Here is a 25,070-nt window from a genome sequence, read left to right as displayed (position 1 = left end):
CCCCAAATTTTGGTATTAAGTAAACCACTCCCGAAGCCCCCTTTTTTTTTCAAACCGTGATGCACCCATGCTACCCCCCGGCTAAGATAACTGCAAACAAACACCACTAAGTGCCGATAACAATGTTGGAAAAAGGGTGATGATCAAGGAGATGTCATGAAGCAAATTTTCCCATCCTCTCTGCATAAACTCATATGAAAATCAAGGCCTGTCGTGTCAAGTCATGTCTTCGCTCGTTGCTCAGTCTTTTCCCATGCCCCGTTTGTTGGCATCTTATTCGGCCTTGTGCTCCAGGGACTGCATGTCCGGAACTTGGAGGCCGCCATTGGTAAGAGTCTGCTTGGGAATAATAGGGCTCCCATGGCGGCTGCTGGCAAACTGTTGCAAATAATGCGTTAGCTTCTCACTATCAATGACTTGGTGTACATCAACTTCACTTACGTTGCTGGCAGCACTAAGCAGCGCAATCAGCGAGCTCTGGACCACATCCTCGTGGATGCCCACTCCCCAAACCTTCTCTTCCACACCCGGGGCCACGCACTCGATGAATGTCGCCGCCTTGACTTCCCGTCCCCGGCCGACAGCATGCTCCTTGTAGTCCTGGACATCCAAGTCAATACCAATGGTTCGGAGAGCGTTTGCGGCACTGGAGATCGGACCGTTGCCACGGCCGCGGAGCTTGTACTCTTTGCCGTCAATCAAAATGACACCCTCGAAGACTCTCATCAGATTCTTAGTATCCTGGGTCTTGCCGGGGGCCGGAGGTGCGGGAGAGGCGGAACGGTCGGGGTTGATGTTGTAGTCAACAATGTTGAAGCGGGAGTTCTTGTCAAGGTGGTAAGTCTCCCGGAAGAGGTCAGTAATCTCAGTGGGAAGGAGCTCGCGACCCTTTTGCTCCGCCATAGCCTGTACGACCTTGGCGAAAGCGACTTGCAGACCACGTGGGAGGTCCAGATGCAGGTTTTGCTGGATAACCCAAGCGGCACCGCCCTTTCCAGACTGCGAGTTGACGCGGATGACGGCCTGGTAGTCGCGACCAATATCCTTGGGGTCCAGAGGGAGGTAAGGAATCTGCCAGTGGTCGTCGTACTCCTTACCCTCCTTCTCCCGGATTTGGAAGCCCTTCTTGATAGCATCTTGGTGAGATCCGCTGAAAGCGCACACCACCAGAGACCCACCGTACGGCGCACGTGGGTGAACCTCGATCTTGTTGCACTCCTCCACTGTCTTGATGACCTTTTGGAGGTCCGAGAAGTCGATGTTGGGAGTCACGCCCTGTGTGTAAAGATTGAGGGCAAGAGTGACCAGATCAACGTTTCCTGTCCGCTCCCCATTGCCAAACAGGCACCCCTCTACTCTGTCGGCACCTGCCATCTGGGCCAGCTCGGCCGCAGCAACCGCACAGCCGCGGTCGTTGTGAGGGTGAAGGGACACGCAGATCTTCTCGCGCTCGGAGATGTTGCGGCAGAAGTACTCGATCTGGTCGGCATAGACGTTTGGGGTGGACATCTCGACGGTTGCCGGGAGGTTGAAAATGATGGGGTTCTCCTTGGTTGGGCCCCATGCCTCCTTGACAGCCTCGCAGATCCTGACAACAAATTCTGGGCTGGTATCCGAGAAAGTTTCGGGACTGAACTCGAATGCCCACTCGGTACCCGACTGCGACGGATCGTCCTTGGTCAGTGACCGTACCAGAGCCGCACACTTGGAAGCAAGAACCACGCTCTCATCTTCCGAGAATCCAAAGATAACCCTCCGGAAACATTCGCTGGTAGCGAGGTAGATGTGGACAATGGCCTTCTTGGCTCCCTTCAGCGAATCGACTGTGCGGCGAATGAGGTCCTCTCTGCAGGGCGACAGGACTTGGAGCCAGACATCGTCGGGTACGGCGCCCGGGGTCTCGATCAGACGTCTTGTGAAGTCGAAATCGGTCTGGGAAGCGGAGGGAAAGGATACTTCAATCTCCTTGTAGCCGAGCTCGGTGAGCATCTGGAAATAACGCCATTTTTGATCACCGTTCTGTGCAGGGAACATCGTTAGCCGAACTGTTGTCTAGCAGTCGGACTCCAGACATACCATGGGGTCAACCAGACTCTGGTTGCCGTCTCTCAAATCTGTTGCCAGCCATCTTGGGGCCTTCTCGATGACTTTGTCTGGCCATTGACGGTCTGGGAGGTTCAGAGGTTGGAACCTCTTGTACTTCTTGGAGGGATCCTTGAGCCTACGACACCACAAATTCCCCGGTTAGCCATTGTTTTCCGGATTTGAGTCTTGTGTTTCGTGGCACTAGGGAAAGCTGTCCTGCTGTGTTCTGCTGCCATGTTCCATAGAAAACAATGGGGTCAAACCTGGAAACTTACATAGGCATGGTGGACGAGATGCGGGGTGTTGAATCAAGAGGTGCTTGATGGATGCCTTGCAACGGCCTTTAGGTGCGACGGAGGAAGTTAAGCTGCAAGTAGAGTGGGCCGAGAGCAGTAGGTGTACTGTGATTTGCAATTGAGAGGGACCAGACACCTAGAGCTTGTGGAGAGAGACTCTAGGTATTTATTATTCGTAGGGCCCAGGGAAGATTCTTGATAAATTGGCGGACAAGTGCCCGTTGAAGTTGGGATGAGAAGCAGCAAGAAACAAAAAGGTGTGCCTAGGTGGTAGGTAGGTAGATATGGAATATATGGACAATGGAGATCTAGGTGGACGGGTAGATCATGGATACTTAAAGAGACGAAACAAGCTGGCGGGCCTGAGTCATTCGAGGTGAGTCCCCGTAATCGTCACGGCGCAAAGACCGGCCAAGGGCGCCCGAGAATGCCACTACCGCAAAACAAAAGAGGAAAGCATGGGACCCAGCCGAGGGGTTGCCGTTGCCATTGAGTGCCCAGCGTTCGCCCGAGTCCCGTTTTTCATACATAAACGCCCTCCTGGGACTCGCCACCAAATCAACGTCCGCCAGCAAGCACGCCAGCTCGGTCGGCAGCCGGTTGAGGGCTTGCCGTAAAGAAGAGATGCGCCCTTGAGAACACAGCACATGATGGACAGATACCTGAAGTTTGAAAGCAGAAACCATGGATTGGCGGGGTCGTGCAGTTGATCCCTGTCCTACCCCAGCACCGAACCCGAACCCCTCCACTAGCAAGCCAAGAACCAATAACGTCGACTCCTTTGCCTGCCCTGCACAAACTTTTTTTCTTTCTCTGCAACGCTCTGCCCATCCATGGCCCGCGTGGGCGGGTTGACGTTGAGGCCGACCTGCTTTTGGCCTTCTGCCTTTGCAGGTCAAATAGCAACTGGAACGAAGCCTCTGATCCCCATCCGATTCGTCACCGATCACCGGTCAACCTCATGCTCCCAGCGGAAGAGGGGTTCCCCGGCCTTGGAGGGGCATCAGAATCCACCTACGTAAAATGTGGACCCTCCGACCTTTCAACGGCCGCTGGAAACCGAACAAGCATCGGATGGCGCCATCAACTCAACACTCACACATGGGACTCTTGACCACCAGTCATCAGCAATATCCAAGTGCATCACCCGTCGACGGGTTTTATATCTCCTACATGCGCCATGTCTTCTCGCGACTACACTAGAACACCCAATGCCGAGCCCCGCAAGCCTCACCGGCTACCGGCACATCACCTTTTGGCACTTCCCGTTCCCGAAATCACCAGAGAATACCTACATCCTCGACTGCATGCTGCAAACAGACCGCGACATACGGCCCCTTTTCCGCTTCCCGTGTCACCTACCTTTGCCCCTTTTCTGTCCTACCCATCCAGCTGCTGAAATTATCACCGAAATCCTGTTTTATATGACCTTCAAAACCAGGTTCCCCGAGCCCCCAAGCACGGCTGAACAGACCAGTACCAAAGACGTTTACCCCACGAAACGGCACGGAGACGTTGCAACCTGCATATAACCACCAGCTTGCAACTATTCCCGCTGTCGATCAATGCTACTCAGGAACATCTGATCTGATACATTGCTGATCGTTAGGGTTGTAGTCGAAATCAACAGCTGAAGTGGCTGTACGTAATCGACTTATACATGGAGGTCCTTGCCATGTGGTTGTGTAAGCCGAAGTCGGAGTTGGCTTGTATAAACGTCCATTCTGGGATATGTCGTGCTCGAGACTGAAGGCTTTGTGACGTTTGTGGACATATTGAGCCGTGTTTTTCGAGAATGGTGACAATGGGTCATGAAACTTGGAACACGATATGTCGAGTTACATCACGACGATGGAAAGCCGAGCCCTGCAGCCCCGTGGGCTTGATGTCAAGTGACGGAGCTGTCAAGTACCAAACTGAAGGGCGAATTGACAACAGGGCAGGATGTTGGGTTTACCAATCCCTTCATGTCTTCAATTTAGGCATGTTGTAAATTCAGAAATCAAATTGAAGAGACCTCTGGTGTCATAGTGTTAAAGCCGAACTCCATGACATCCGTCTGTCAAGAGTTTGAAGTTCAGGTAGCAGCCTATCACATTCACAGGAACACGTTCAAGGATAAAACACGTACCTGAGTTGAACTCTTCAGACGTCGGGCAAAAGACAGATGTTTGCGTGGCATCAGCGAACATCATTGGACGTCGTATATCATGAAATTGAGAAAGAAGACCAGAGATACAGTAATTCATATCAATTATCTTGCCTCTCCATATCTAAGCCATAAAGCCATTCGCTTTCTGCGTGTCAAGCCAAGGCCCGTCTATAGGGTATATAAAACGCTCTTTCCCCCCCTCCCCGTTATCCAGCAACATCATACACAAAAGCACCCTTCATGTCCTGTTATTTACAAAACAATCACACAAAACCCAGTGATAAACCACCACCCACCCAAGAATAAAAAGGCCAAGGGAATAGAGAAAAGAGAAAGAATGTTAACCCCCTATCCTATCCGAATCACCAAGCCACCCACCCTCCCAAAGCAAATAAATACCATCGAAGTGAACCAACCCCCCAACCCCCCAACCCCTACTGTCCTGCTCACTACCAAGTAAAGCTCTCCTCCACAAAATCCACCACCGTCCCCAACCCCTGCATCCCCCTAACAGCACCCCTAACATCATCCCCCAACCCCCCCGGACCGCAAACCCCAACCACCATCGCCCCCATCTGCTCATCCTGCTCCTTAGCCAGCAGCGTGACCACGTTCGGCCTGCCCGGCAACTTTTGCACCGTCCCGCTCGTGCTCAGGACATTAACCCCCATCGCTGTCTTTGGCCTCGTCACAAAGATCTTGATCCGGAGGATCTCTTGCCTGTTGGGGAGGCGCAGGATCTGCTCCATGTAGGGGTGGATCCACTCCAACACCTCGTGGTCGCGCACGATCCAGACGAGGGTGATCCGACGGGTGCAGGCGGTGCGGTCGTTGCAGCCGTTGATCAGGTGGCGGATGTAGGAGAGTTGGTGGGTGATTCCTGTTGCGCCGGCAAAGAGGACTACGTGCCCGTAAGAGTCGAAGCTGTGGTGGCCGGCGTAGGGGCCTTCAAAGGCTGCTCGGAGGGTGAGGGCTCCCAAGGGGGAGGCACGGGCGGTGTTGTAGAGTTGGCGGGTGAAGCCTGTGTGGGCGCCTATGATGAAGCTGACGGTGGTGGAGGTGGGGGTTGTTCCCGGGGGGTGTTTTTCTGAGGAGGATGAAGAAGAGGAGTAGGTGGGGAGGGAAGAAGGAGAGTATGTATGCTCGAACCAGGCGATGGAAAAGGGGTGGTTTTCCCAGGGTTTGAGACCGGCAAAACGCAGATAGGCGTGCTGGCCGGGTCTGACGGGGATGTGCCGTGGGAGGTGCATCGTCACTCGGCAGGCCTCGCCGGGCATGGGCTCGACCGTCGCGGTGGTATAACCCCTAGACGACCGGTTGGCATAGGCGAGGCGGATGACGCGGGCGAAGCGCTCGGCGCCCCAGAGGATGAAGATGGCGAGGACCCAGGGGATCTGGGGGAGACCGCCGTGGACGGTGGCGGAGACACAGTGGATCCAGGTGCAGATGAAGGCAACGAGGGCGAGGATTATGTGGGTGTTGAGAAAGGACTCGTAAAAGGCGTGGCGGACGGGCGAAAGGGAGAGGACGAGGATGACGAACATGGCGACGACGCCGACAGTTCCAGAGCTGATGAAGCGGTCGTAGAGGATCTTGTGCTTGACACCCTCCCAGCCGTCGTCGGCTACTTGGACGACAGCCCAGGCGATGAAGTGGATGAGGACCTCGAAGACGGACATGCGACCCATCCATCGGTGGAGGAGGTTGTAGGTGTCGAAGCTGATGTTGAGAAGGCCAATAAGGGGGTTGTTGCGACCGGCAAAGATGATCAGGGGGATCATGTTGACGACGGAGAGGGTTCCTGATCGGCCACGAATTTCGGCACAGAGGGCGTACTTGTTTGCTTGTTGCCAGTCGAGGACGAACATGTATGCGAGGTTGCTACCCAGGTATACGAGGAGGACCGCTGCTTGGAGTCTCGATGGGAGAGTGCCCATGTTGACAGCGCTGGAGAGCTGGATCTCGCGGTTGTGCCTCTTCTTCCATAAGGGGGCGTAGATGAGTGACCTCTTCAGACCGGGCATCCAACTCCATTGCTTGACCTTCCAGAAATGCTGCTGCCTCCCCTTCGTATTCATCGCCGAAACCAGCCGTAGCTTGGCCCACGCCAACTGTCCTATCCTGATGAGCAGTATCATTACCCCCAAGCCGCCCAATGTCCACCATAGGATGTCGGTGAAGAGCATGTTGTTTGGCTGATTGACGCCGTTGAGACCTGTATTATAGGGGGTGATGGTAGGGTTGGATATTGGTACTTCTTGGGTATTGGTGATTGTTGGTATTGTGTCTCGTAGCTGAAGTAGTGCTTCGGGAAAAGTGAGGTCTGGATCAGCGATCCCGCGCCGGGTATGGTCCATCCTGGGACCACGCATCTTGATGGTTGGGTGGTGGAATGGAAGATTGAAACGAAGTCGAAAAAGTCGAAGTGATCGTGATCGTCAAACAGATATGGAATTGCTCCAATGCGCCCAGTGACTTGCTTCTTTTCCCAGCGGTTTGTTGTCACTGAACCGCAGTGGGTGAATCCGCGTCAAGATTGGACGTTAGGCCACATACATTGCTATTGTGTGGCCAACAATGGAGAGGGAGGGACAATAGGACGAGAGGAGCAGGTCCCCTGCCCTCGCGTGCTCTTGAGGGCCACAACAAGGAAGAATCCCCCGGTGGACAGGCAACCTCCAGAAAGGATTGGTGACCCTGTGTTGATAAAGGAAGCTTTGACCAGGATCGTCAGGTCGAAATTGAGACCGTCGTCGAGGCCGTCCTTGACTTGGCGCCGAAACGCCGGCACAGATCTGGAGATGTCACTAATTATTGGCCCAGCGCAATCGCAACGGTCTCTAGAAACGAGGCTAGAAAGTCGCCGGTCTGGTTCGTAACCTGGGGTAATAATTTTCGTGGTGCCTGCTGTGGGCGGAGACAATGTAAACAAGCCGGGTGGATGACCAGGTCGTGTGCCGACTGCCGTACTGTTGTCGAGAAAAGTCAATTGTTGTTGGCTCCAAAAGACAGACAATAGAGATTGCCCACGGGATTCCAAGTGAATGTGCTTTTGTTGGCCTGCACAAGTGAACCAGAGAGGGCATACAAGAAACAAAGAGAGGTTATAACCGTGGAACTCGCGTAAAGAAGTGTGCGCGAGAGCTCCCAGAGATATATGTCGAATGATGAATTCCAAAATTCGTGGGGAGGATCGCTCAAACGAAGGGAAGTGGGCGAGGTGAGAAGAGACAGATATCGTTCGGTTCGAATTGCGAAATGCCGCCCTTTTCTCTTTCAAGTCGTCCCTCACACAATAACACAGACAGCCAGACACAGTCCGACTCTGGTCCGTGTACCGAGTGACTGAAGCACCGGGCTAGAAGGCAAACCAAGATGGTCCCGATAGAAGGGATGGGAAAATGGGCCGAGGGTAAGGAGATGATAGTCGGAGGGCAACACAGACTCTCCAAAGTTTAAAAAACAAAAGGCAGGAAACTAAAAAAGAGAAACCATCGTGGCAGCACTGGAGTCACTTGACGGCACCATCCGAGATATGTACGGGATCCAGGTACGTGATGTGGCATCTGCCCATCTGCCTGCCATCTCGCATCTTGCCCCTGAGTGAGCCGCAGAAGCGAAGGGCCAAAAGGGAACATGTTTTTGCGGCGCGACCAGCCCATTCTGGCTGACAGAACTTTGGGCAAACTGTCCCCGGAGTTCCTTGCCACTCGCACCCTATCAAGACCAGGCGGAGGGCCTGCATCCAGACCGAGCGGTCTTGAGTGGTCATATCCATGGGCTGGCGGTGGAAATGGTTGGTGTTGTCCAGGGGCAGGGTGGAAAGCCAAGACATGACGACCATGTCGTCGGTGTCTTGCTCAAAGCGATTTCATAGGGCGCGGGGCAGCAGCAACGGGATTCAGAAGTTGAGGTAGCTGAGCCATTGGGAGCTTCTGATTGGTCCAATGTTTTCCAGGGCGTTTCTCAAACCCCTGCCCGACAGTCTGCCCCGCCAAGAAAACAGCTTACCTACACAAACAATCAAGACACTAGCCCTGAGGTGCCAAGTATTACCGTCGCCAAGTCATCGAGAAGACGGCTGGGAAAGTAAAGGACGGAAGTTCTGTAAATATGAGACGTCCAAGATCTCTTGTCAAGTCTCTTACGGCCCGGTCTCCAAGCGATCAATATTCTCCGACTCGACTCTCACCATCGCGGATGTTCACCGTGCTTACAGCATACTGTCATCCCATCACTCACCGCACAACTGGAGGATCGCCGTTCCGTCCCACAGGCCTCCCTACTTCTGCATCCCTGTGCCACTGGCACTGGCTTGAGAGAGCGACAAACTGGCCTGCAGGCTTAAGGCAGGTACCCGGGTGTTCCCATTTGCCATAAACCAAGGACTTGGAAATCGTCAAAGAGTCGGGATGACAGAGTTTGGTGATGGGCAGTAGTGAGGCCTGTGGTGATGTGATGTGGCTGGGGGCGCCATTTTTTCAACCTTATGCGTTTTTTAAATCGCTCCCAGGCACCATCAACCTAATCGGAATGTATCCCTTCCTGGGAACGGAACACTCTTGCACGTTTTAGCATGTTTGTGGCGGAAGCTGCCGAAGGAGGGCAAGTTAAACTCTGCCTCGTCCAACTTCCAAGAGCCCGCGCGCCGGCACGATTTTGGATACCGAGGCCAAAACACACATGGCACACCACACACACGGCGCAATCAATATTTCGACCAAGCTAACATTTGCACGCGATCCCTCGGCGCTCGCTTCGATCAATGGTGGTTGTTGTACGAGCATCAAGCCGAGGGCTGTATTTACTGTTCCAAGGAGCTGTGGCCCACGGCTTCCGGAAATGACTGCGTAACCGCTGTCTGTTCGTATTCTGTTTCGTTACACCCTGTGAGATACTGTGGTGGCGAGGTGGTGGACTCTTTTACCAATCCTCGACGAATCTTACCATATCGGCTCGGAGGCTATGTTTCCATGCTTGGAAGATCATCTAACAGGCCGTTGTCGAAGCCGAGCCCAGATCTGTTCACCGTATCCGATATCCCGGGAAGGCCGTGGAAGGTAGTCAAGTTGCTTTCAGACATCGAGGCTGATCAAAAATGATATCTTTAGCTTAGGCCTTGGTTAAGCTGTGAGTTTGCCAACATGGCCGACAAAGAGTGATGGAGGTCTCAATCTTGGACTCGATACACTGGTGATACGCGTAGAGATCTGTGCTTCTGCTATGACATGAGACTATCCATGCTTGCCATTTGCGGATCGGTTTACGAGCTTGACCAGGCAGCCGGGATGAACTTGAAGAACTATAGTGTCAATACCATGACATTAGATTGTGAGAGCCAGGAAGACATATACGGAGATCCTGCTGAATCGGCAGTGCTGTCCAGTTTAAGAAAGCGCCACGTTTTATTAAACCAAGAGAATAGGAATGAATCGCAGAGCGCGAGATGGGATCTGATCACTATACTCCGTAAAACCATAGGTGTTGAGATGAAGTTGATAAGGCCCAAGCGTCATCCCACCTCTAGCTTACACCCCACAGTGCCAACACCGTGCCCCAAACACCGTAATCCCGTCATCGCATTGGCCGGAAATTCCCGCCAGAAAGTAAAGCCGGAATTGAGATGCCAAGCCCAACCCGGGAACAGCATCACGAGTGAGACTGAATTGCGCCGACGACGACGAGCTCGCCAAAAACCCTCGAGGGACCCCTTGATACTCGATAGTATCCCACCCAATCGCCCACCTAATCTGTGCGCCGCCCCGTACAACCAGACAATCCCTCACAATGGGCTCGAGCTCGTCCAAGCCAGCGGCTACCGCTCCCCAGACCTGGAAGGCGTATGTCTCTATTTACTTTCCCAGCTCACGAAGCTCTCAGCAGTAGTCCGGTTAACTGACGTTATTTTCTACAAACAGCCCCGGCTCAGCAGGCCTCTCCACCGAGCTCGTCCAGCACCTCCATTCCTCCCCCGAGGTAAGCCACCACCACCACCACCACCACCACCCCACCATATCTCCTTGCTCCCTCGAAGCTAATTCTCTTCCCCACAGACCGACGCCTCCCGCCTCCAGGCCATCGAGCTCGAGATCCAAGCCCGCGTCGCCGCCGAGCTCAAGCGTCTCCGCGACCAAGAATCTGAAGCCCTCCGCGCCGCCCAGGCCAAGCTTGCCGAGTCGACTGACGACAAGACCGCCGACGACAACTCCAAGACTTCGTATACTGTCTCCAAAGAAGTGCAAGCTCTCCAGAAGAAGCTTGAGGAGCGCAAGAGGATCCGGTCCCAGCTGCCGGAGAGCCTGGAGAATGCTCGGTCTGGGGTGGTGAGGTGCTTGAGGGAGAATGACAGGCGGCCGTTGGACTGCTGGAGGGAGGTGGAGGCTTTTAAGGAGGAGGTGAGGAGGGTGGAGAAGGGGTGGGTTGAGAAGGTTGTTAGTTAGGGGTGGTAACGAAGTTGGTGGTCGGAGGGAAACGAAGGCAAGGGGCCGAGAGCGGTGTTCATAGAGGGATTAAAAACGAGGTGAAGATGACGAACCACCCAGAGTTGGCTTTGAGAGCACTGACCAAGGGGTGTCAAACTTGTATCATATGGAAGGGTGCCGAGGGCTGGTGGGAGACATCACTCAGTCGAGGCTTAAAAGTGAGCAGCTATAGACAATGGACTGGAAAGCAAGGCAAGCAGGCGTTCAAATTGCATTTCACCAACCCCAAAATTGATGAAATGTTTCAACTTTAGCTTGTTTATTTTACAGAACCTCAGGAGGCTCAAGTATGATTCCTATACCACCCTCCTCACTTTGCTGCTCCTTTTCAGTCGTCTCCTGCTTCCCCTTCTCAAGTTCCTGTTTTCTCCTCAGCCCCTCCGACCGCTTCCTCTCCCTCCTTGCGTCTGCATCCTCCCATCCATCCTTCTTTTTAGGTCCCTCCTCAAACCACCCCTTCAGTGCCTCCCTAAACCTCCCAATCCGCCTCTCATTCTCCTTGAACAACTTCTCACTATTTCTCACCACCCGGTCCAAGTACCCCCTCCCAACCACCGCCCTCCTCACCCCATCCGTACCTTCCACCCCGATCAAGCTCTCAAAACTCAACCCCATCGACCTGACAGCAACAACAGGGTTGTGGTCGTCGTCCTGTCGTGAAAGTAAGCTCACGGCGCCCGTCTCTCGAAAGCCAGCCTCCATGCCCGCCTGGATGACCTTTTGGGCGTGGGAGTGTGATGCCGTTAATACATGTAAAATCTAATCTTGTTAGTCCCTTTCATCATGAAAAAAAAAATTTGGGGGTGAGATTACCATGGGCTCAAACTTGAAGTGCACCATTCTCCCCTTCTCGTCACCCTCTCCCCCTTCCTGACCCTGCAACGACACCAACCCAAACAACGATTCATACCCCCGCTCCAGCTGTCCAGGCGGCAACGAAGAGATGGGATCATGGCTGACAAACAGCCACTCCCCGCCTCCCTTCCCCCCAGCACTCGAACTCCTCACCCCTCCCGCTGTTGCTGCTTCCTCCCGCTCATCTTGTGGAGAGGTACCAGTAGAGCGGCCTTCGAGGTAAACGCTGACTCTGCCCGCACAACTGCTTGTTGTCACGAGCCCTTCCCGGGCGTTGATTTCGTCGATGAGGTCGCGGATTCCGACATCGACGGATCCTTTGGGCGAGAGGTCGGTGTATTCTGCGTCTGGGACGGAGAGCGCAGACAAGATTTTGGTTTTGCGGTTGGTGAAACTTTGGGAGGGGGGAGGGAGGGGTTTGGGTGGTTTTGACATTTTGATTCCGAAAAAAAGGAAGAAGGGAGAGTGAAAGTGAAAAATTTGAGAGGAGTGCTGATGTGAGTTCGAGGTGTGAAAGAAGGTTGAAGAGTTGAGGGTCAAAAAGAAGTGGGTCACGTGTGGTGGGTTGGGAGGTTGAACATTCGAGGTTGACAATGACGCTCAAACCCCTACTTTCACTGCTGCAAAATAAAAGCTAGGTAAAGTAATGTAGTGCAATTGGAACAAGAGGGCAGCACCTGTAGGTTTAGTCACATCAAGCGGCCAACACATAAAAGTTAAACATACAGGTCAACCTGTCTCTTTACTCCGAACTGACATCAAGTCAATGGGTATAAATGATATCTCCCCATACTCCCTCCCCCTTCCCCCATTCCACCCCTTCCAAACCCGCAAGCACAAGCAAAAAACATGCTTTTTCCCCCTTCCTCTCCAACAGTCTAACTAACCCCCTTCCCCCCCAAAAACAACAAATCCAAACAACCCAATCCTCCTCTCAAAAAGATCAAGAAAATACATTATGTAAGGGGGAAAAAACAAAGACTTTGTGCTGCGTGGTGCGTGTGCGTGTGCGTGTGGTGTATATGTACAACCAACTGTACAATGTCTCCCAACTCTTGAATGATGGGTCATCAAAAGTCCGTAAAGAAAAAACACCCAGCCCCACCAAATCTTACAAGAAAAATGTGTGAAACGTCGCCGCTTTGTATGTATGAATGAACATCTCGTTGGGGATAAAAAAGGAAAAACTCGTAAGAACTTTGCAGTAACAGCGTGGGACATAAGCGTCAAAAAAAGGTGTGTAAAACATGTCAATGAAGAAACGAACAAGACAAGTACAGTCGGGGAATAAGTCTGGTAATGAGGCGTAAAAACGGAAATAGTCAAAAAGATTGTGTGTACAGTAGTAGCACAATGGTACCATCCGAGTCGATGGTGTGGTGTGTGGTGTTTGGTGTTTAGTTTGTTGGTGGTTGCTGTGCGAGTCCGCTCTCGAGGTCGTGTTGAGACCTCAGTTGTCTCGGCCCTTGAAAGCCTTGCTGTTGTTGTTGTTGAAGATGTGGTGAGTTCTTGACATCTTGCATCTCCATTCCCTCTTTCGAGTCGACGCCGGCCCCTGGGTTAGCGGGAACAGCCTTGCGAGCTTTCTTTATCCTCTTCGTCGGTGCGAGCCTCTGATCACCCTCGTACCACGATTGCTTGAACTGATAGTACGTTGGCGGCCTCGGTCTGCAGAGCACCACAAACCAGTTCCTGAACCAGCTTCCTTGGGTGTAGGCTCTGAAGCGTTCCGCCTTGATGAACTTGGAAGAGTTGAGGTACTCACGGGTCGTCTCACCCCTAGCCATTAGGAACACATGGTACCCCGTCAAAGCGGCTGGGTACAGGAAGGCAATGAACCCGTAGATGACCATGGCGAAGGGCACGCGGAAGTGAGAAATTGACGCATTGAAGCTGATTTTCTGCTTGTGCTGGTAGACCAGAATCTGTGCAAGCGATGCACCAGACAGGTACACGCCCAGCAAGGTGGCGGTAAGGATGAAGGTGAAGAAGTAGCGGTAGTTGCGCCGGCCAACACAGTTGTTGAGCCACAGACAGTGGTGGTCCTGGGTCTCGACGCAGTTGTCGCAGAGACGGCAATGGTGGGCTCGTGGTGGACGCCACATCTGGCATGTCTTGCAGTATTTGCAGGGCACCTCCATGGCAGCGGCTGTCTTCTCGGCAGACTTGATGAGCACCCATTCGGTCGACGGCGGACTTGGCCTCCAGGGGTCATTGTTTTCTGAAGGTGGGAATCGATGTAGGTTGCGTGGGATAATCTGGATCACTGTTAGTCCATGCTCGCTCACATCATACAAAAACTAGGCCTACCCCGGGATCCGTGGCCGATGCATGGCAAAAAGAAGACACGCAGAGGTAGTAAAGATAGGCGAAGGTGATGGGTATCGCTGGGGAAATATTGTTCCAAATCCAAGGTGCCGAGAATATCAGAAACAAGATGCCAGGAATGACTACCAAAGACCCTGTCGCAATGTTGACCGGTCTATCTCTCGCGTTTTGTAACCTGCCTCCAAAAAAGAAGATTGTGTTGCCCTGGAAATACTGATAGTTGCGGCCCACCTTCTTGGTCTTCTCCTCCGACGGGTGCTTGTCGTCCCTGCTCGCGGGTGGGAGTTGGGGTGACGAAGCTACCGAGTCCAGCTTCTCGCCGCCCTGCATTTCTCGGTTGCTGTGGCCAGAATCGTTTCTCGGCATAAGAAAGTTGGACCGCAGAGATCGAGGTGTTCGCACAGGAGTCGGGATAGATACGCCAGCTTTGTTGTAGGTTTTGCTCATGTCGAGGGTAAGGTTTCTAGCATCACCAGGCTTCCTCTGCAACGGCCGGACGCTATCCGAAAAGCTCGAAGTCGCATGGTGGCCTGTCGGACTCGTGTTGGCCGTCCTCCTCTCGTACATATCCTGCTCGGTAAACTCCGTTCCTCTTGAGGGTGGTGACCGCATGTCCCCTTCATCAGCGGACTGTCTCACTACCTTGGCGCCTGGAGCCGAGTTCAGGCTGTCGCGCGCCGGGTTGTGGGGGTCCTCTTGGGACATAAATTGCCGGTTCACCGTCGTCGGTCTCGCGAATCCTCTTTGCGCCTGTAATTTCTGCGAACTCATCGGGCGAAAGAAGGCATGCGATGTCAACGACGGAACATGGCTTCTGGTTGCTGAACTGGGTGGTCGAACTGCCTGTGTCGCGCTGCTGATGCTTCCAGTCCCGCTCCCACGCTTTCCCGCCAGCCCCTGACGTAAAGGCGTCCCTGAGCTCCACGGAGGTCTCCCAGATGCTCCTGTCCTCGCCGTTCCTGGACGAGAACTGAGGTCCGAATAGAAAGCGCTCCTCCTCTTGCCGCCTGCCGCGCGGTGCGCTTCTGTGTCTCCGCCGTCATCCGTCATGATATCGGTCATGCGCGAGGAAATTATACTCGGGGGACCAGCCATCTCAGATCGACCCGGAAACTGGGGAAAGCTGTCATCGTTAATGGTGCTGGTAGGAGAGAGAGCCCTCGGCGCTCCCTCCCCGGATGCCATGGTTTCGTCTTGCCGTTTTCACTTTCGCTCGGCTCAGGGCTCGGTTCTCGGTACTCGATTGGATGCAATTTTGGATCGAAGCAGTTCGTTTGGCGGCTCAAGTTTCAAGTGTTGTTCGTACCGCGCTATAACATCGCTGGTCGGCGGGATATGTGGTTGGAGAGGTCGGCCGGACACCAGGCAATGGACTCGAAAAACGGGCCTCAAAGTGCGACGAAGAGGAAAGGACGACTCGGTGTGATGATACGAATATCCGTTGCACCGTCACTTAGACTTCGAGGGTCCGGGCGCGTTACACACGGCTGGAATGCAGTGCTGGATGGCGGTGGCTTCGGGACGGGTAATGCTCCACACTGCAGTTGTGTCTGCCGTCTGGGTGCGATCACTTTCCGTGGATTTTCGTGTTTGCGAAACGGTGCAGCTGAGATTCGAATATGGGTGGTAGAGAGCGCGAGTATGGTTGATTATCAAGAGAGACAAAGAGTTGGACAGATATCAAGAAGGAGGGGAAAAAGAGTGTCGAGAAAAAGCAATAGTGTGCGAATGGCCGCCCTGGGGACTTTGCCGTGAGACCAAGCAAGAGTCGGAGTCTCTTGTTCGTTGCCCGGAGTGTGAATCGGATGGACCTCTTTTCTTTTTGGCAACCAACGAGTTGAGGGATCTCACTGGCTGCGGCCAGGACCGTGCCATCCCCGTTCTCCTACTATTTCCAGTTTTTGTTGCCCAGGCGAGTGGCCCAGCATCAGCATGTCCAGTGGGGGACTTGCATTGGCCTCCGATCTCTTGGGTTAATTGCGCTGCGTCAGGTTACCCCTGAATCCAGAGCCGTGCTCACTGTGATATCACTGCTATCATGCTCTCAAGAAAAGGCAAAGCTCGTGGCATAAAGATGCGGCAAACACAACTCTCGAGAAGAATAGCAAACAGCGACTCGGAATTGCGCTTTGGGCATCACTTGCGCTCAGGGCTTCGACATCTGTCCAAAGGATGCCCGGACTATGTGTGACCTGAGTGATGTGTGCTGTTCGAGAGAGACAACTGATGCGACCCAAGCTGCCACCCGTGCCTGTGTCCCTGTGCATTGCAGCTTGTCCTGTGATCTGATGCTGCAGTTCGAAAAGGGAGGCGTGGAGTCAGCAGCTGACGGCCAGTTCCGTGGCAGTTGTCCGCCCCCGCTCCACCCAAAAAAAAGACATGATTGGTCAGAAAGCTTCCCCAAGCTTGATGACGATGACAACCAATGACGGCACAGCTCATACAGTTTCGGATGCCTTACGTAAGAAACGGGCGCCAAGCCTTCAAGCTTCGGCCCTGACGAAATCGTATGAGGGCCAGACGGCCAGAGCTAGCATCACGATTCCAGTTCCGAAGCTCCATTGCATCAGCAACCGCCTTTGACAGACAACACCGCAGAGATGGCTTCCCTCATCGCCCGCAGAGCTTTCAGCACGACCGTCCGCCGCCTCACCACCGGCGAGGAGGCTCTCAAGAGCGAGTCCAAGAAGAACCCCGAGATTCTGGTGCGTCAAATTCCGAGGTCCAACCGCCGCCATTGCCGATGCCGTCGCCCCGGGTGTTGAATTGGTAGCCCGCGAGGGCAGTTCGACACAGCTTGAGAATTCGAAAATTAGGTTGGAAACATGGCATGGGGCGCACGGAACGGCGGCGGTGGTTTGACTATAGCTGGGAGGGGTATTGAAGGACCATGTGAAAGCTGATATGATTATCATGATAGATCCTCGGCGGTATCATGGTCTGCGCTCTTGGTGGTGCTGGCTACTACTTCGGCCGCTCCCCTACCAAGTCCACCTCCGAGAACACCGTCCCTATCGCCGACAAGAGCATGCCCTGGGAAAGCGGTTCGACCCACGGCAAGTACCAGTATCACCCCGGTGGTGATGCCAGCGCTGCCCCCAAGGATGCCCCTAGCGCTGTCAACGTCGTCGTTGTCCCCAACGTCACTCTGCCCAAGGTATGGACTGTTATGTAGTATGCTTGAGGCAAATACTGATGTAATGGACAGGAGCTTCACGACAGATACAACAAGTGGGGCAAGGATGGCTATTAAACACTTTTTTCAGCTCGTGGGAGAGAGGGGGAGGTATTGCACAGGCAGTGAATGATGCATAAAAGAGGGCATCATTGTAAATATCTGGCTAGATGGCGGTGATTCGGGATCCAGAGCGGTCTTCAATAGAGTGCACTATTCTTGGTTTCCCTCCGTTCATTGAAGTGGTTCAACAAAGATGTCAGAGACTGAACCTGGGTATATCATATGTTTGTAGAACTCAAGACGACAAGAAAAGGCTTTACTAACACCTTCCCAAAATTCCCAGGGACGAACGCCTATAAATGCAATCCACCACTTTCAAAGTGCACCCAGTCTACTCGTCCTCCAACAGATTGGCGATGCCTGGGAGTTCATCATCCTATGTGTCTCTTGGCAGCATCGGCAAACTGCTCTTGCTGGAGACGTTCGAGTTCCTCCAATGTCATGCCGCTCTGCTCAAACTTGTTTGCCTTCTTCTCACGTCCCTATCATTGGGCGTCAGCATGTCTTCATAACAAAGGAAATCCCAAGGTCTCTCACCTTTTGGACTTCCTTGTGCTCTGCAGCGGCTTCCAAAACGGCAGGGACGTAGTCGGCAAAGCCGAGTTGCTCCAATGCCTTGGTGATGTGGTCACAAGCGATAGTCTTTTTGGCTTCCTTCTCAGAAATCTCGTTTGCCTCGCTAGAGATGAGAGTGATGAACTCGACACAGCACTCTATAAGGAGGTCGCGAGCCTCCTTGGCGAAGGCGATGCCTGTTGACGATGGCAGAATCTCCCCAACAATCTTTTGAACGGTGGCTGCGCCGAATAGTCAGTAATCCACACGCTTCTTTGGTTGATAAGAATGAGATACATACCTTTGGGGAGGGACAGGTCGTCATTTCCTATCAGACACGATGTTAGCAAACTGTCGTCTCAGCACAAAAGTCCAAGTCAACCAGATATACCCAGCTCATCATTGTCAAAAGCTGACCAGTAACGGTCTTGACGGGGGATGTGCTCTGAAGGCATTTTTGCTTGTCTTGAGAGGTGCGGTGAAGATGTTTGTTGTGGGGTGGAAAGGCAACAGGAGCAAACAAATCAACGATATATGAAGGGAAGGTATTGTCCTCTGTTATCCCCGTAAATAAAGCCAGTGGGTCGACAGTCCCTATTCGTATGCCGGGTGAGGCCTGAGGCTGTATAAGAGGTGTGTACATGACTTCAGATGACTTTAGGAAAGGGCCTCCACTGTGTTTAATAGTAGGATGCGCCCACCAAAACTCCCGGTCGCATCAACGGAACCAAAACGCCACCCGACAAACTCGCAGTGTAGTTTCCTCCACTGCAGAATTAAAAACACGGCGGCTTACCTCCTAACTCGTGGTCCGACATGGTGGTATATGTAAGGTATAAGAAGGGGGTCTCGCCCTCAGGTGATGGATGAAGCAAGGTATAGTTGATAACGATACACTTTTTCCGGTGACGGTTATCGAACAAAGTGATGCGATGCCGCTATTCAATCTTCAGAGTGGTTTCCTCGCGTGTTGGAACTGGGTTTGCTTTGATAGACCTCGACACATGTTATGAACCGGAGAGCCGAGGGCTCTCAAAGCTTGAAGGTTGGTGAGCAGCCCTTTATACTCAAATACCTAGCCTCCCGTCCTTCCAAAGTGGTTCTTTGAAGGCTGCCAATGCCAACCACGTCGCGCGCTCAGCTTGTCCCACAACGCATTTGTGGCTTGTGAGACCCACCCACCCCGCCATGCCGCGTGAGCGCCACAAAGCAACAGCGAAGCTCCCCACCCCAGCCTCATTTGGCTCCGGCTTGAAAATTTCAAGGTTCCTCTAAACTCCCTCCTTCGCAGTTGTTCCGACACCGAAAACAAAAAGGCGACTTCTCGTCGCGAATTTGAATTTTCCCTTCTTCCTCATCAACAAACAGCACTCCAATGCGCGCTCTGCCTTTGCAACACTGATCGGCGACATTGTAGAAACACGCAATGTTGCCTTCTTGGGGGGCCTGATCACCCCCCCCCCGACCATTCCAGTAAGGTAAGCATACAACCCTCCGCTTTGCTCAGCACCCCGACGACCTTCATATGATGATATACTCGTGTCGCCCCAATCATACACAATTATGGTGATAGACACAGTCAAGCCAAACGACACTACTGATCTTTTCCTCGTCCTCCACCCCGATTTTCTGCAGACTCTTCTCAGAATCCAAAGCTAACAGCTTAAAAAGTAATTTAGATGCCAGCTACGAGCCGCTTCGACTGCGACATACGAACACCATGATGTTTATTATCGTACTTTATCATTCCAATTCCGACTCTACATGACGGATACATTTCACCTGATCTCGTTTTCGCGGTCGATGGCTTCATGGCAGCTTGTTCTTCTGCAAGAGGGACAGAGGACTAATATCGGTCCCTAGATCCAGACGGTGATGGCCGTGGTCTGGTTTTGGAGTTGTCTAGCTTGTAGGTAGCCTTCTATTTTCTATTCTATGTCCCAACAGCACACGGCAATGTGATGAACAAACTTTTCGTGCTTAAAAAACCGAATATACAATGTGGAAACCAATCAGACTTTTCATCTTTCGACTGATTTGCCGCCTGTATCATCTTGAATATGCTTTCACTCGTTGGTTATGGACATTTCTGACCGGCCAATAGAACCATCTCAGCTTGTTCAACTCAATTGGTACTCGGCCAATTCTGGCGCATTCCACCTGCAACAGTTAGTATCTCAACCTCTTATCGTGTGAGGACTCAGGTAGGCACGTACTTGAAATACTGTCCGGCCAGTTCTGGCTTCGCAGACACAGCAAGATTAGCAATAACACCACCAGACTGCTCTGGTCTCACCAATGTCCCTGCTTCAAACTCTTTGCTGAACGCTTCGTGATCTTTTGGTGCCATCTCCGCCTTGCCCTTTTCTCGAAGTTCCTTTTGCATGTCAGTGTCTACTCTCCCAGGGCTGACGGCTACCGAAGTGATGTCTGGTTCCTCAACGGCAATGTGCTTGGAAAGGTGGTTCAGCGCTGCTTTGGAGGTTCCGTAGGCGCCCCAGGCGGTGTAAGCTCCTGTTGCGGCGCCCGATGAGGTGAAGATGAGACGGCCTTTGGTTTCTCTCAGGTAGGGGATGGTTTCCTTGGCTAGGGCGAGGGCGCTAAAAAAGTTGGCGTCGAAGAGGGCTTTCCAGTCGTCAATGGAGGAGTTGGCGACGCGGGTCATTGGCGAGAGGGCGCCGTGGTTGATGATGACGGCGTTGATGTGATGGAAGTGGAGGAGGGCGAGTTTTTTGAAGTTTAGAGGGTGTTTTGGGGGGGGTTGGGGGGGGGGGGTTAGTTGTGATGTGTGAGTTGTGTGTGTTTTGAGGTATGATACGCACATCAGGCAAGGTCATATCAGCCGCTAGATACTGGACTTGTGATGGGTATTCTTTCTGAAGCTCCTCCAGCTTTTCAGGGGAGCGAGCTGTGAGGACGACCTTGTGGCCTGCTTTGAGGAGGTGGGTGGCTATGGCGTGGCCGATGCCACGGCTGGCGCCGGTGATGATAATTACTTGAGGTTCTGGCATTTTGTTTGCTGGTGGTGTGGTATGGTTTGGAGAGTTGGATAGTGAGTGTCCTGCGGTGATTAGTTGACGTAGACTGCGTAGCTGTTCGGGAAGAGCGTTAATCCAGATTTTCGGGATTCGGTAACACCCCTCGCTCGAACTTGATTGCCCCTCTTTGAGGTTGACGTTGTGGGTGGAGCGCGGGGTATCGACTTCTGCTATTTAACTGCCTTTTGGGGAAGAAGAGATGTCGAATCAAGGGCGCAGAATGGGGAATTCGGCTCGGGCATGATTGAAGATTGGTAGTCTGCTGAATTGTCCATTCAGAAGCATGGAATTCATGCTACTTGGTGGAGAGCTGGTTGGGATATCTGGAGGGGGTGACGCTTGTCGTTCATCTAACATCTTCATAGATACGATTGTTTCCACGTAAATATAGACCACTCCATCACCTCTTTCAATCCCCAGCCCTGATACTGACTTACTTCATCTTCTAACTTCAACCTATTTCTCAGACTTTAAACACCCAACCCACCCTTACGACCAGTCCTTCAACCTCACCATGACCATCATCACCACCACCACCACCGACCCCAACGACAACATCATCATCCTCGGCTGCGGCATCATAGGCCTCTCCACAGCCTACTACCTCTCCCTCTCACCAACCAACACCAACCCCATAACCCTCATCGATCCCTCCCCGGAACTCTTCTCCTCTGCCTCCGGCTTCGCAGGTGGCTTCCTCGCAAAAGATTGGTTCTCCCCCTCCCTCACCCCCCTCGGCGCCCTTTCGTTCAACGAACACGCCCGCCTGGCAGCTGAAAACAACGGCAGAGAAAATTGGGGGTACACACCCTCTACCTGCATCTCTTATATCCAGCACCATGACGGATCAAAGCAGCAGAAACGGGGTGATGACTGGTTGAGAAGTGGGACGTCAAGGGTCAATGCCGCGCCTGTGGAGGCGGAACATGACGAGGCGAGGAGACCGGGTTGGTTGAAGAAGAAGGAGGGGGATAAAGTCGAGGTTATCAGTGAGGAGGGGACTACGGCGCAGGTTGATCCTTTACGACTCTGTCAGTGGTTGTTGGGGGAGGTGATGAAAAGAGGGGGGAAGGTGCTACAGCCTGCGAAGGCGACGGGGTTGGTGAGGGATGATCTTACAGGGGAGGTTAAGGGGGTGAAAGTGAGGGACTTGAAAGATGGGAGTGAGAGGGTTGTGAAGGGGAATAGAGTTGTGATTACAGCTGGGGTTTGGACACCAAAGGTGTTTAGAACGCTGTTTCCCCAGGCAAAGGTAGGGATGAGGGTGGGGAGTTTGGCTGGGCATAGTATTGTCGTTCGGACACCAATTTGGGATACAAGAGAGGGGGAGGAAGAGTGTCATGCTGTTTTTACTACGCATGAAAAGAATTTCTGTCCGGAGATGTTTTCGAGGTTAGGCGGGGGAGGGGAGGTTTATTTTGCGGGGTTGAATGATTCTACTTTGGAGGTTCAGGATCCGGAGGAGGGGAAAGCCAGGCCGTTGGATGAGCAGAAGGGGTTGCTGAGGGAGGCGGTGGGGGATATTATAAAGGGTGGTGATGGGGGCTTGGAGGTTGTGAGGGAGGGGTTGTGTTTCCGGCCTGTGACGGAGTGGGGGGCGCCGATTGTATCGCAGATCACAGAGGAGGACCTCGGGATCAGTGTTGGGGACGGGGGAGTTTGGGTTGCGGCCGGGCATGGGCCTTGGGGGATTGCGATGAGTCTGGGGACAGGTGTCGTCATGGCAGATTTGGTGGAAGGAAAGGAGACAAGGGTGGATGTAAGAGGTCTAGGATATCATGGGCCCAACACTCATCCTGTTGTCGTTCATACCATTTAGCTGAGGCTGAAAGCTGGGGCTGTCTTATGGGCAGTCTGGTTCGCAGGTGTAAGAGACTTTGACCAAATGTACCAGCACCTACATGAGATAGCTTATCCTCCTTGTTCGGAAGTTCTTCTCCTGGTGCATTGCATGGTGCGTCGTAGGCAGTGAAGCTCGTTCGTGTTTTGATTGGTTTCTCCGAGAGGGCGCACGGAAACGATGTTACAGCCCTCACGATTTCTTGGCATTAATATGGATGGCAGCCCTACCTAGGTTGGTATATTCTCAGCAGAACTCCCTTCTTCTCCTTCATCATCTGGCGCTCAACATAAACGCATACTCCTGCTCTAGACCTTTAATCCAACTTCACACTGATCCACATGAGTCTTCGCCTTTTCCCCCGGCCTATTTCAGCGTTGTTGTCTGCTTATTTAGCCCAAAACTATTACCTACACATTATCACTTGCATACCAACACAAGAAAATCATTGCCCAAAGACTATGTAGCATGGCGCCGATACTCTATGGCGAGAACACACAACCTCTCAACCCCTTCCAATCAAGTGAAAAAGATTCTCCGCTGGGGTATGTTTATTGCAGGGTCTTCTTTATGCTAATGACAGCATGTGTCCTGAATTGCTTGTTTGGGAATAGGCCTCATACTTTAAATATTGTGGCTGCTTCTGCTCAAACACCACTATTTCAGAAATATTCTGCCTACCCGGGGGAACAAACGCATAGATGAGGTGAAAACAATAGCTTCGCGGTGTTGAACCGCCGTGCTGTCTTTTGAACATTTTCTTCTGTGCTGCCCCACTATTCAGAATGTCAATGTTGAAGAGCTGATGGTGTAGTAGCATGTGGCTTGCCAAACAGCTGGTGCCCAAGTCTGGTGGTGGTTGTTCATACCACTGCTCGTTAACATTTCACTTGCCACATTGTACAGATGAATATGGGTTGTATTTGGGAACCACAATGTTGATAACCTTATGCAAAACACCTCAACCCCAAAACCGGTTCTCGAATTTACTATCACAGCGTTGAACGGGTGTATATGAAGAGGAAGGGAGACACTGGATATATTGTAGCCGGTGCCAGCTGGTTGAAAGCGACGATCTTGGACACGAATGAACATCGCAGTGACCGCGTGCCACGACAGAGTGTACCACCGGCAAGGCTTCCGGGCAGAGGGCGAAGTTTTGACAATTACCACTCATTGAATACATTGTAGCTGGGTTGTGTTTACATGAAGCATTTCGTTCTTCACCTCTGGCTCATGGTGTTTCGCTTCAAGGCTCTCACCATTTGTGTCGCTTCCAGTTGAAATTCAGCATTCCCCTCTTCATCAATGTCAGACAGGCGTACCAAGACAGTTTAATCAAGGCCCATGAATAGAACACACCCAGAGCGAGGTACCCGAGCATCTCGACGTTGTATCGAGAGCATAAACTCGGATGAAATGAGGTCCAAGCATCCCACTGTGATCGATAAAGTGCTTGACAGCGCATAGACCACCAAGATAAGGTCAGTGCGAACGGGACGTTCCGTGTGTTTGGGTGACTTGGCTGCTTGGCTTCTCTCAGCTCCCGTTTCCCACACACACTGTCCTGAGCTTGGCTGTTGATGATTCCCAGATCGAAGTTGATCCAACAGCCCCAAAGCTATCGATTTCGATAACAAATCTCCTTAATTGCCTCTTTTCAATCTATCCACCCGGCACATGACTTCAGGCGGTTATCAAAAGACGGCCGACCCGAATTGCCGGAGCCGACTCGAGGCCCAGTCCTCGTACCTAATTGAACAATGGCTTTCACCAGAGGGCGGCCGCAGCTGGGGTCACCTCTTGACATGCCCGTCCGGCAGCAACAGCAGTGAGAGCTGGAACCACTGAGAGACACAGCAGCTGACGGATGACGGACAGCACGCATCACAGGACACCACCGCTACCAGACAGAGAATCTTCAGTGCCACGAGTCACCGTTCTGGACTGCTGCATCGAGAATCATCTTCAGTGAGGTTCACCAACCCTTGCATCATGAGGGGACGTGGGAGAAAAGCTCGAGTCCGAGAACGCGGGCGAGAGGTTGAAGAGGTCAGCTTCCAATCAAAAGGCTTATTTACCCGCCCAGGCTGCAATTGCCCCCTGCTGTTCCCTGCTATGGGAACTTGCATGGGGGAACCCCACTGTGCCCTTTTCGAGATCTCCCAGCATCGCGCCGTCATTTGCTCGTCCATCACGGC

The 25,070-nt window shown here is 52.7% G+C and overlaps 9 protein-coding genes across 9 annotated transcripts; 3 read left to right on the top strand and 6 right to left on the bottom strand.

Moving 5' to 3' along the window:
- Window positions 1-273: 273 nt before the first annotated feature.
- On the bottom strand, window positions 274-2,368 carry PODANS_1_19640 (uncharacterized protein; the record flags this gene model as incomplete). The annotated part of the gene is made up of 3 exons (XM_001907394.1): window positions 274-2,019; window positions 2,077-2,221; window positions 2,361-2,368. The coding sequence occupies 3 exons, from the start codon at window positions 2,366-2,368 to the stop codon at window positions 274-276; spliced, it is 1,899 nt and encodes a 632-aa protein (XP_001907429.1).
- A 2,614-nt stretch (window positions 2,369-4,982) lies between these two features.
- PODANS_1_19630 (uncharacterized protein) lies at window positions 4,983-6,905 on the bottom strand (the record flags this gene model as incomplete). Its single annotated transcript, XM_001907393.1, has 1 exon — window positions 4,983-6,905. The coding sequence occupies one exon, from the start codon at window positions 6,903-6,905 to the stop codon at window positions 4,983-4,985; it is 1,923 nt and encodes a 640-aa protein (XP_001907428.1).
- Window positions 6,906-10,320: 3,415 nt separating this feature from the next.
- Window positions 10,321-10,973, top strand: PODANS_1_19620 (uncharacterized protein; the record flags this gene model as incomplete). The annotated part of the gene is made up of 3 exons (XM_001907392.1): window positions 10,321-10,373; window positions 10,452-10,509; window positions 10,587-10,973. 3 exons carry the CDS (start codon window positions 10,321-10,323, stop codon window positions 10,971-10,973), a joined length of 498 nt encoding a protein of 165 aa, XP_001907427.1.
- Window positions 10,974-11,279: 306 nt separating this feature from the next.
- PODANS_1_19610 (uncharacterized protein) lies at window positions 11,280-12,305 on the bottom strand (the record flags this gene model as incomplete). The annotated part of the gene is made up of 2 exons (XM_001907391.1): window positions 11,280-11,774; window positions 11,829-12,305. 2 exons carry the CDS (start codon window positions 12,303-12,305, stop codon window positions 11,280-11,282), a joined length of 972 nt encoding a protein of 323 aa, XP_001907426.1.
- Window positions 12,306-13,267: 962 nt separating this feature from the next.
- Window positions 13,268-15,383, bottom strand: PODANS_1_19600 (uncharacterized protein; the record flags this gene model as incomplete). The annotated part of the gene is made up of 2 exons (XM_001907390.1): window positions 13,268-14,035; window positions 14,166-15,383. The coding sequence occupies 2 exons, from the start codon at window positions 15,381-15,383 to the stop codon at window positions 13,268-13,270; spliced, it is 1,986 nt and encodes a 661-aa protein (XP_001907425.1).
- A 1,415-nt stretch (window positions 15,384-16,798) lies between these two features.
- Window positions 16,799-17,451, top strand: PODANS_1_19590 (uncharacterized protein; the record flags this gene model as incomplete). Its single annotated transcript, XM_001907389.1, has 3 exons — window positions 16,799-16,903; window positions 17,119-17,355; window positions 17,407-17,451. The coding sequence occupies 3 exons, from the start codon at window positions 16,799-16,801 to the stop codon at window positions 17,449-17,451; spliced, it is 387 nt and encodes a 128-aa protein (XP_001907424.1).
- A 356-nt stretch (window positions 17,452-17,807) lies between these two features.
- On the bottom strand, window positions 17,808-18,809 carry PODANS_1_19580 (uncharacterized protein; the record flags this gene model as incomplete). The annotated part of the gene is made up of 4 exons (XM_001907388.1): window positions 17,808-17,918; window positions 17,974-18,233; window positions 18,293-18,319; window positions 18,788-18,809. The coding sequence occupies 4 exons, from the start codon at window positions 18,807-18,809 to the stop codon at window positions 17,808-17,810; spliced, it is 420 nt and encodes a 139-aa protein (XP_001907423.1).
- Window positions 18,810-20,111: 1,302 nt separating this feature from the next.
- On the bottom strand, window positions 20,112-20,815 carry PODANS_1_19570 (uncharacterized protein; the record flags this gene model as incomplete). Its single annotated transcript, XM_001907387.1, has 2 exons — window positions 20,112-20,151; window positions 20,208-20,815. The coding sequence occupies 2 exons, from the start codon at window positions 20,813-20,815 to the stop codon at window positions 20,112-20,114; spliced, it is 648 nt and encodes a 215-aa protein (XP_001907422.1).
- Window positions 20,816-21,543: 728 nt separating this feature from the next.
- Window positions 21,544-22,848, top strand: PODANS_1_19560 (uncharacterized protein; the record flags this gene model as incomplete). Its single annotated transcript, XM_001907386.1, has 1 exon — window positions 21,544-22,848. One exon carries the CDS (start codon window positions 21,544-21,546, stop codon window positions 22,846-22,848), a length of 1,305 nt encoding a protein of 434 aa, XP_001907421.1.
- Window positions 22,849-25,070: the final 2,222 nt, after the last annotated feature.

The sequence above is a fragment of the Podospora anserina genome, chromosome 1, assembly GCF_000226545.1.
Source record: "Podospora anserina S mat+ genomic DNA chromosome 1, supercontig 4".
Lineage (NCBI taxonomy): Eukaryota > Fungi > Ascomycota > Sordariomycetes > Sordariales > Podosporaceae > Podospora > Podospora anserina.
This window is presented reverse-complemented; position numbering and strand designations above follow the sequence as displayed.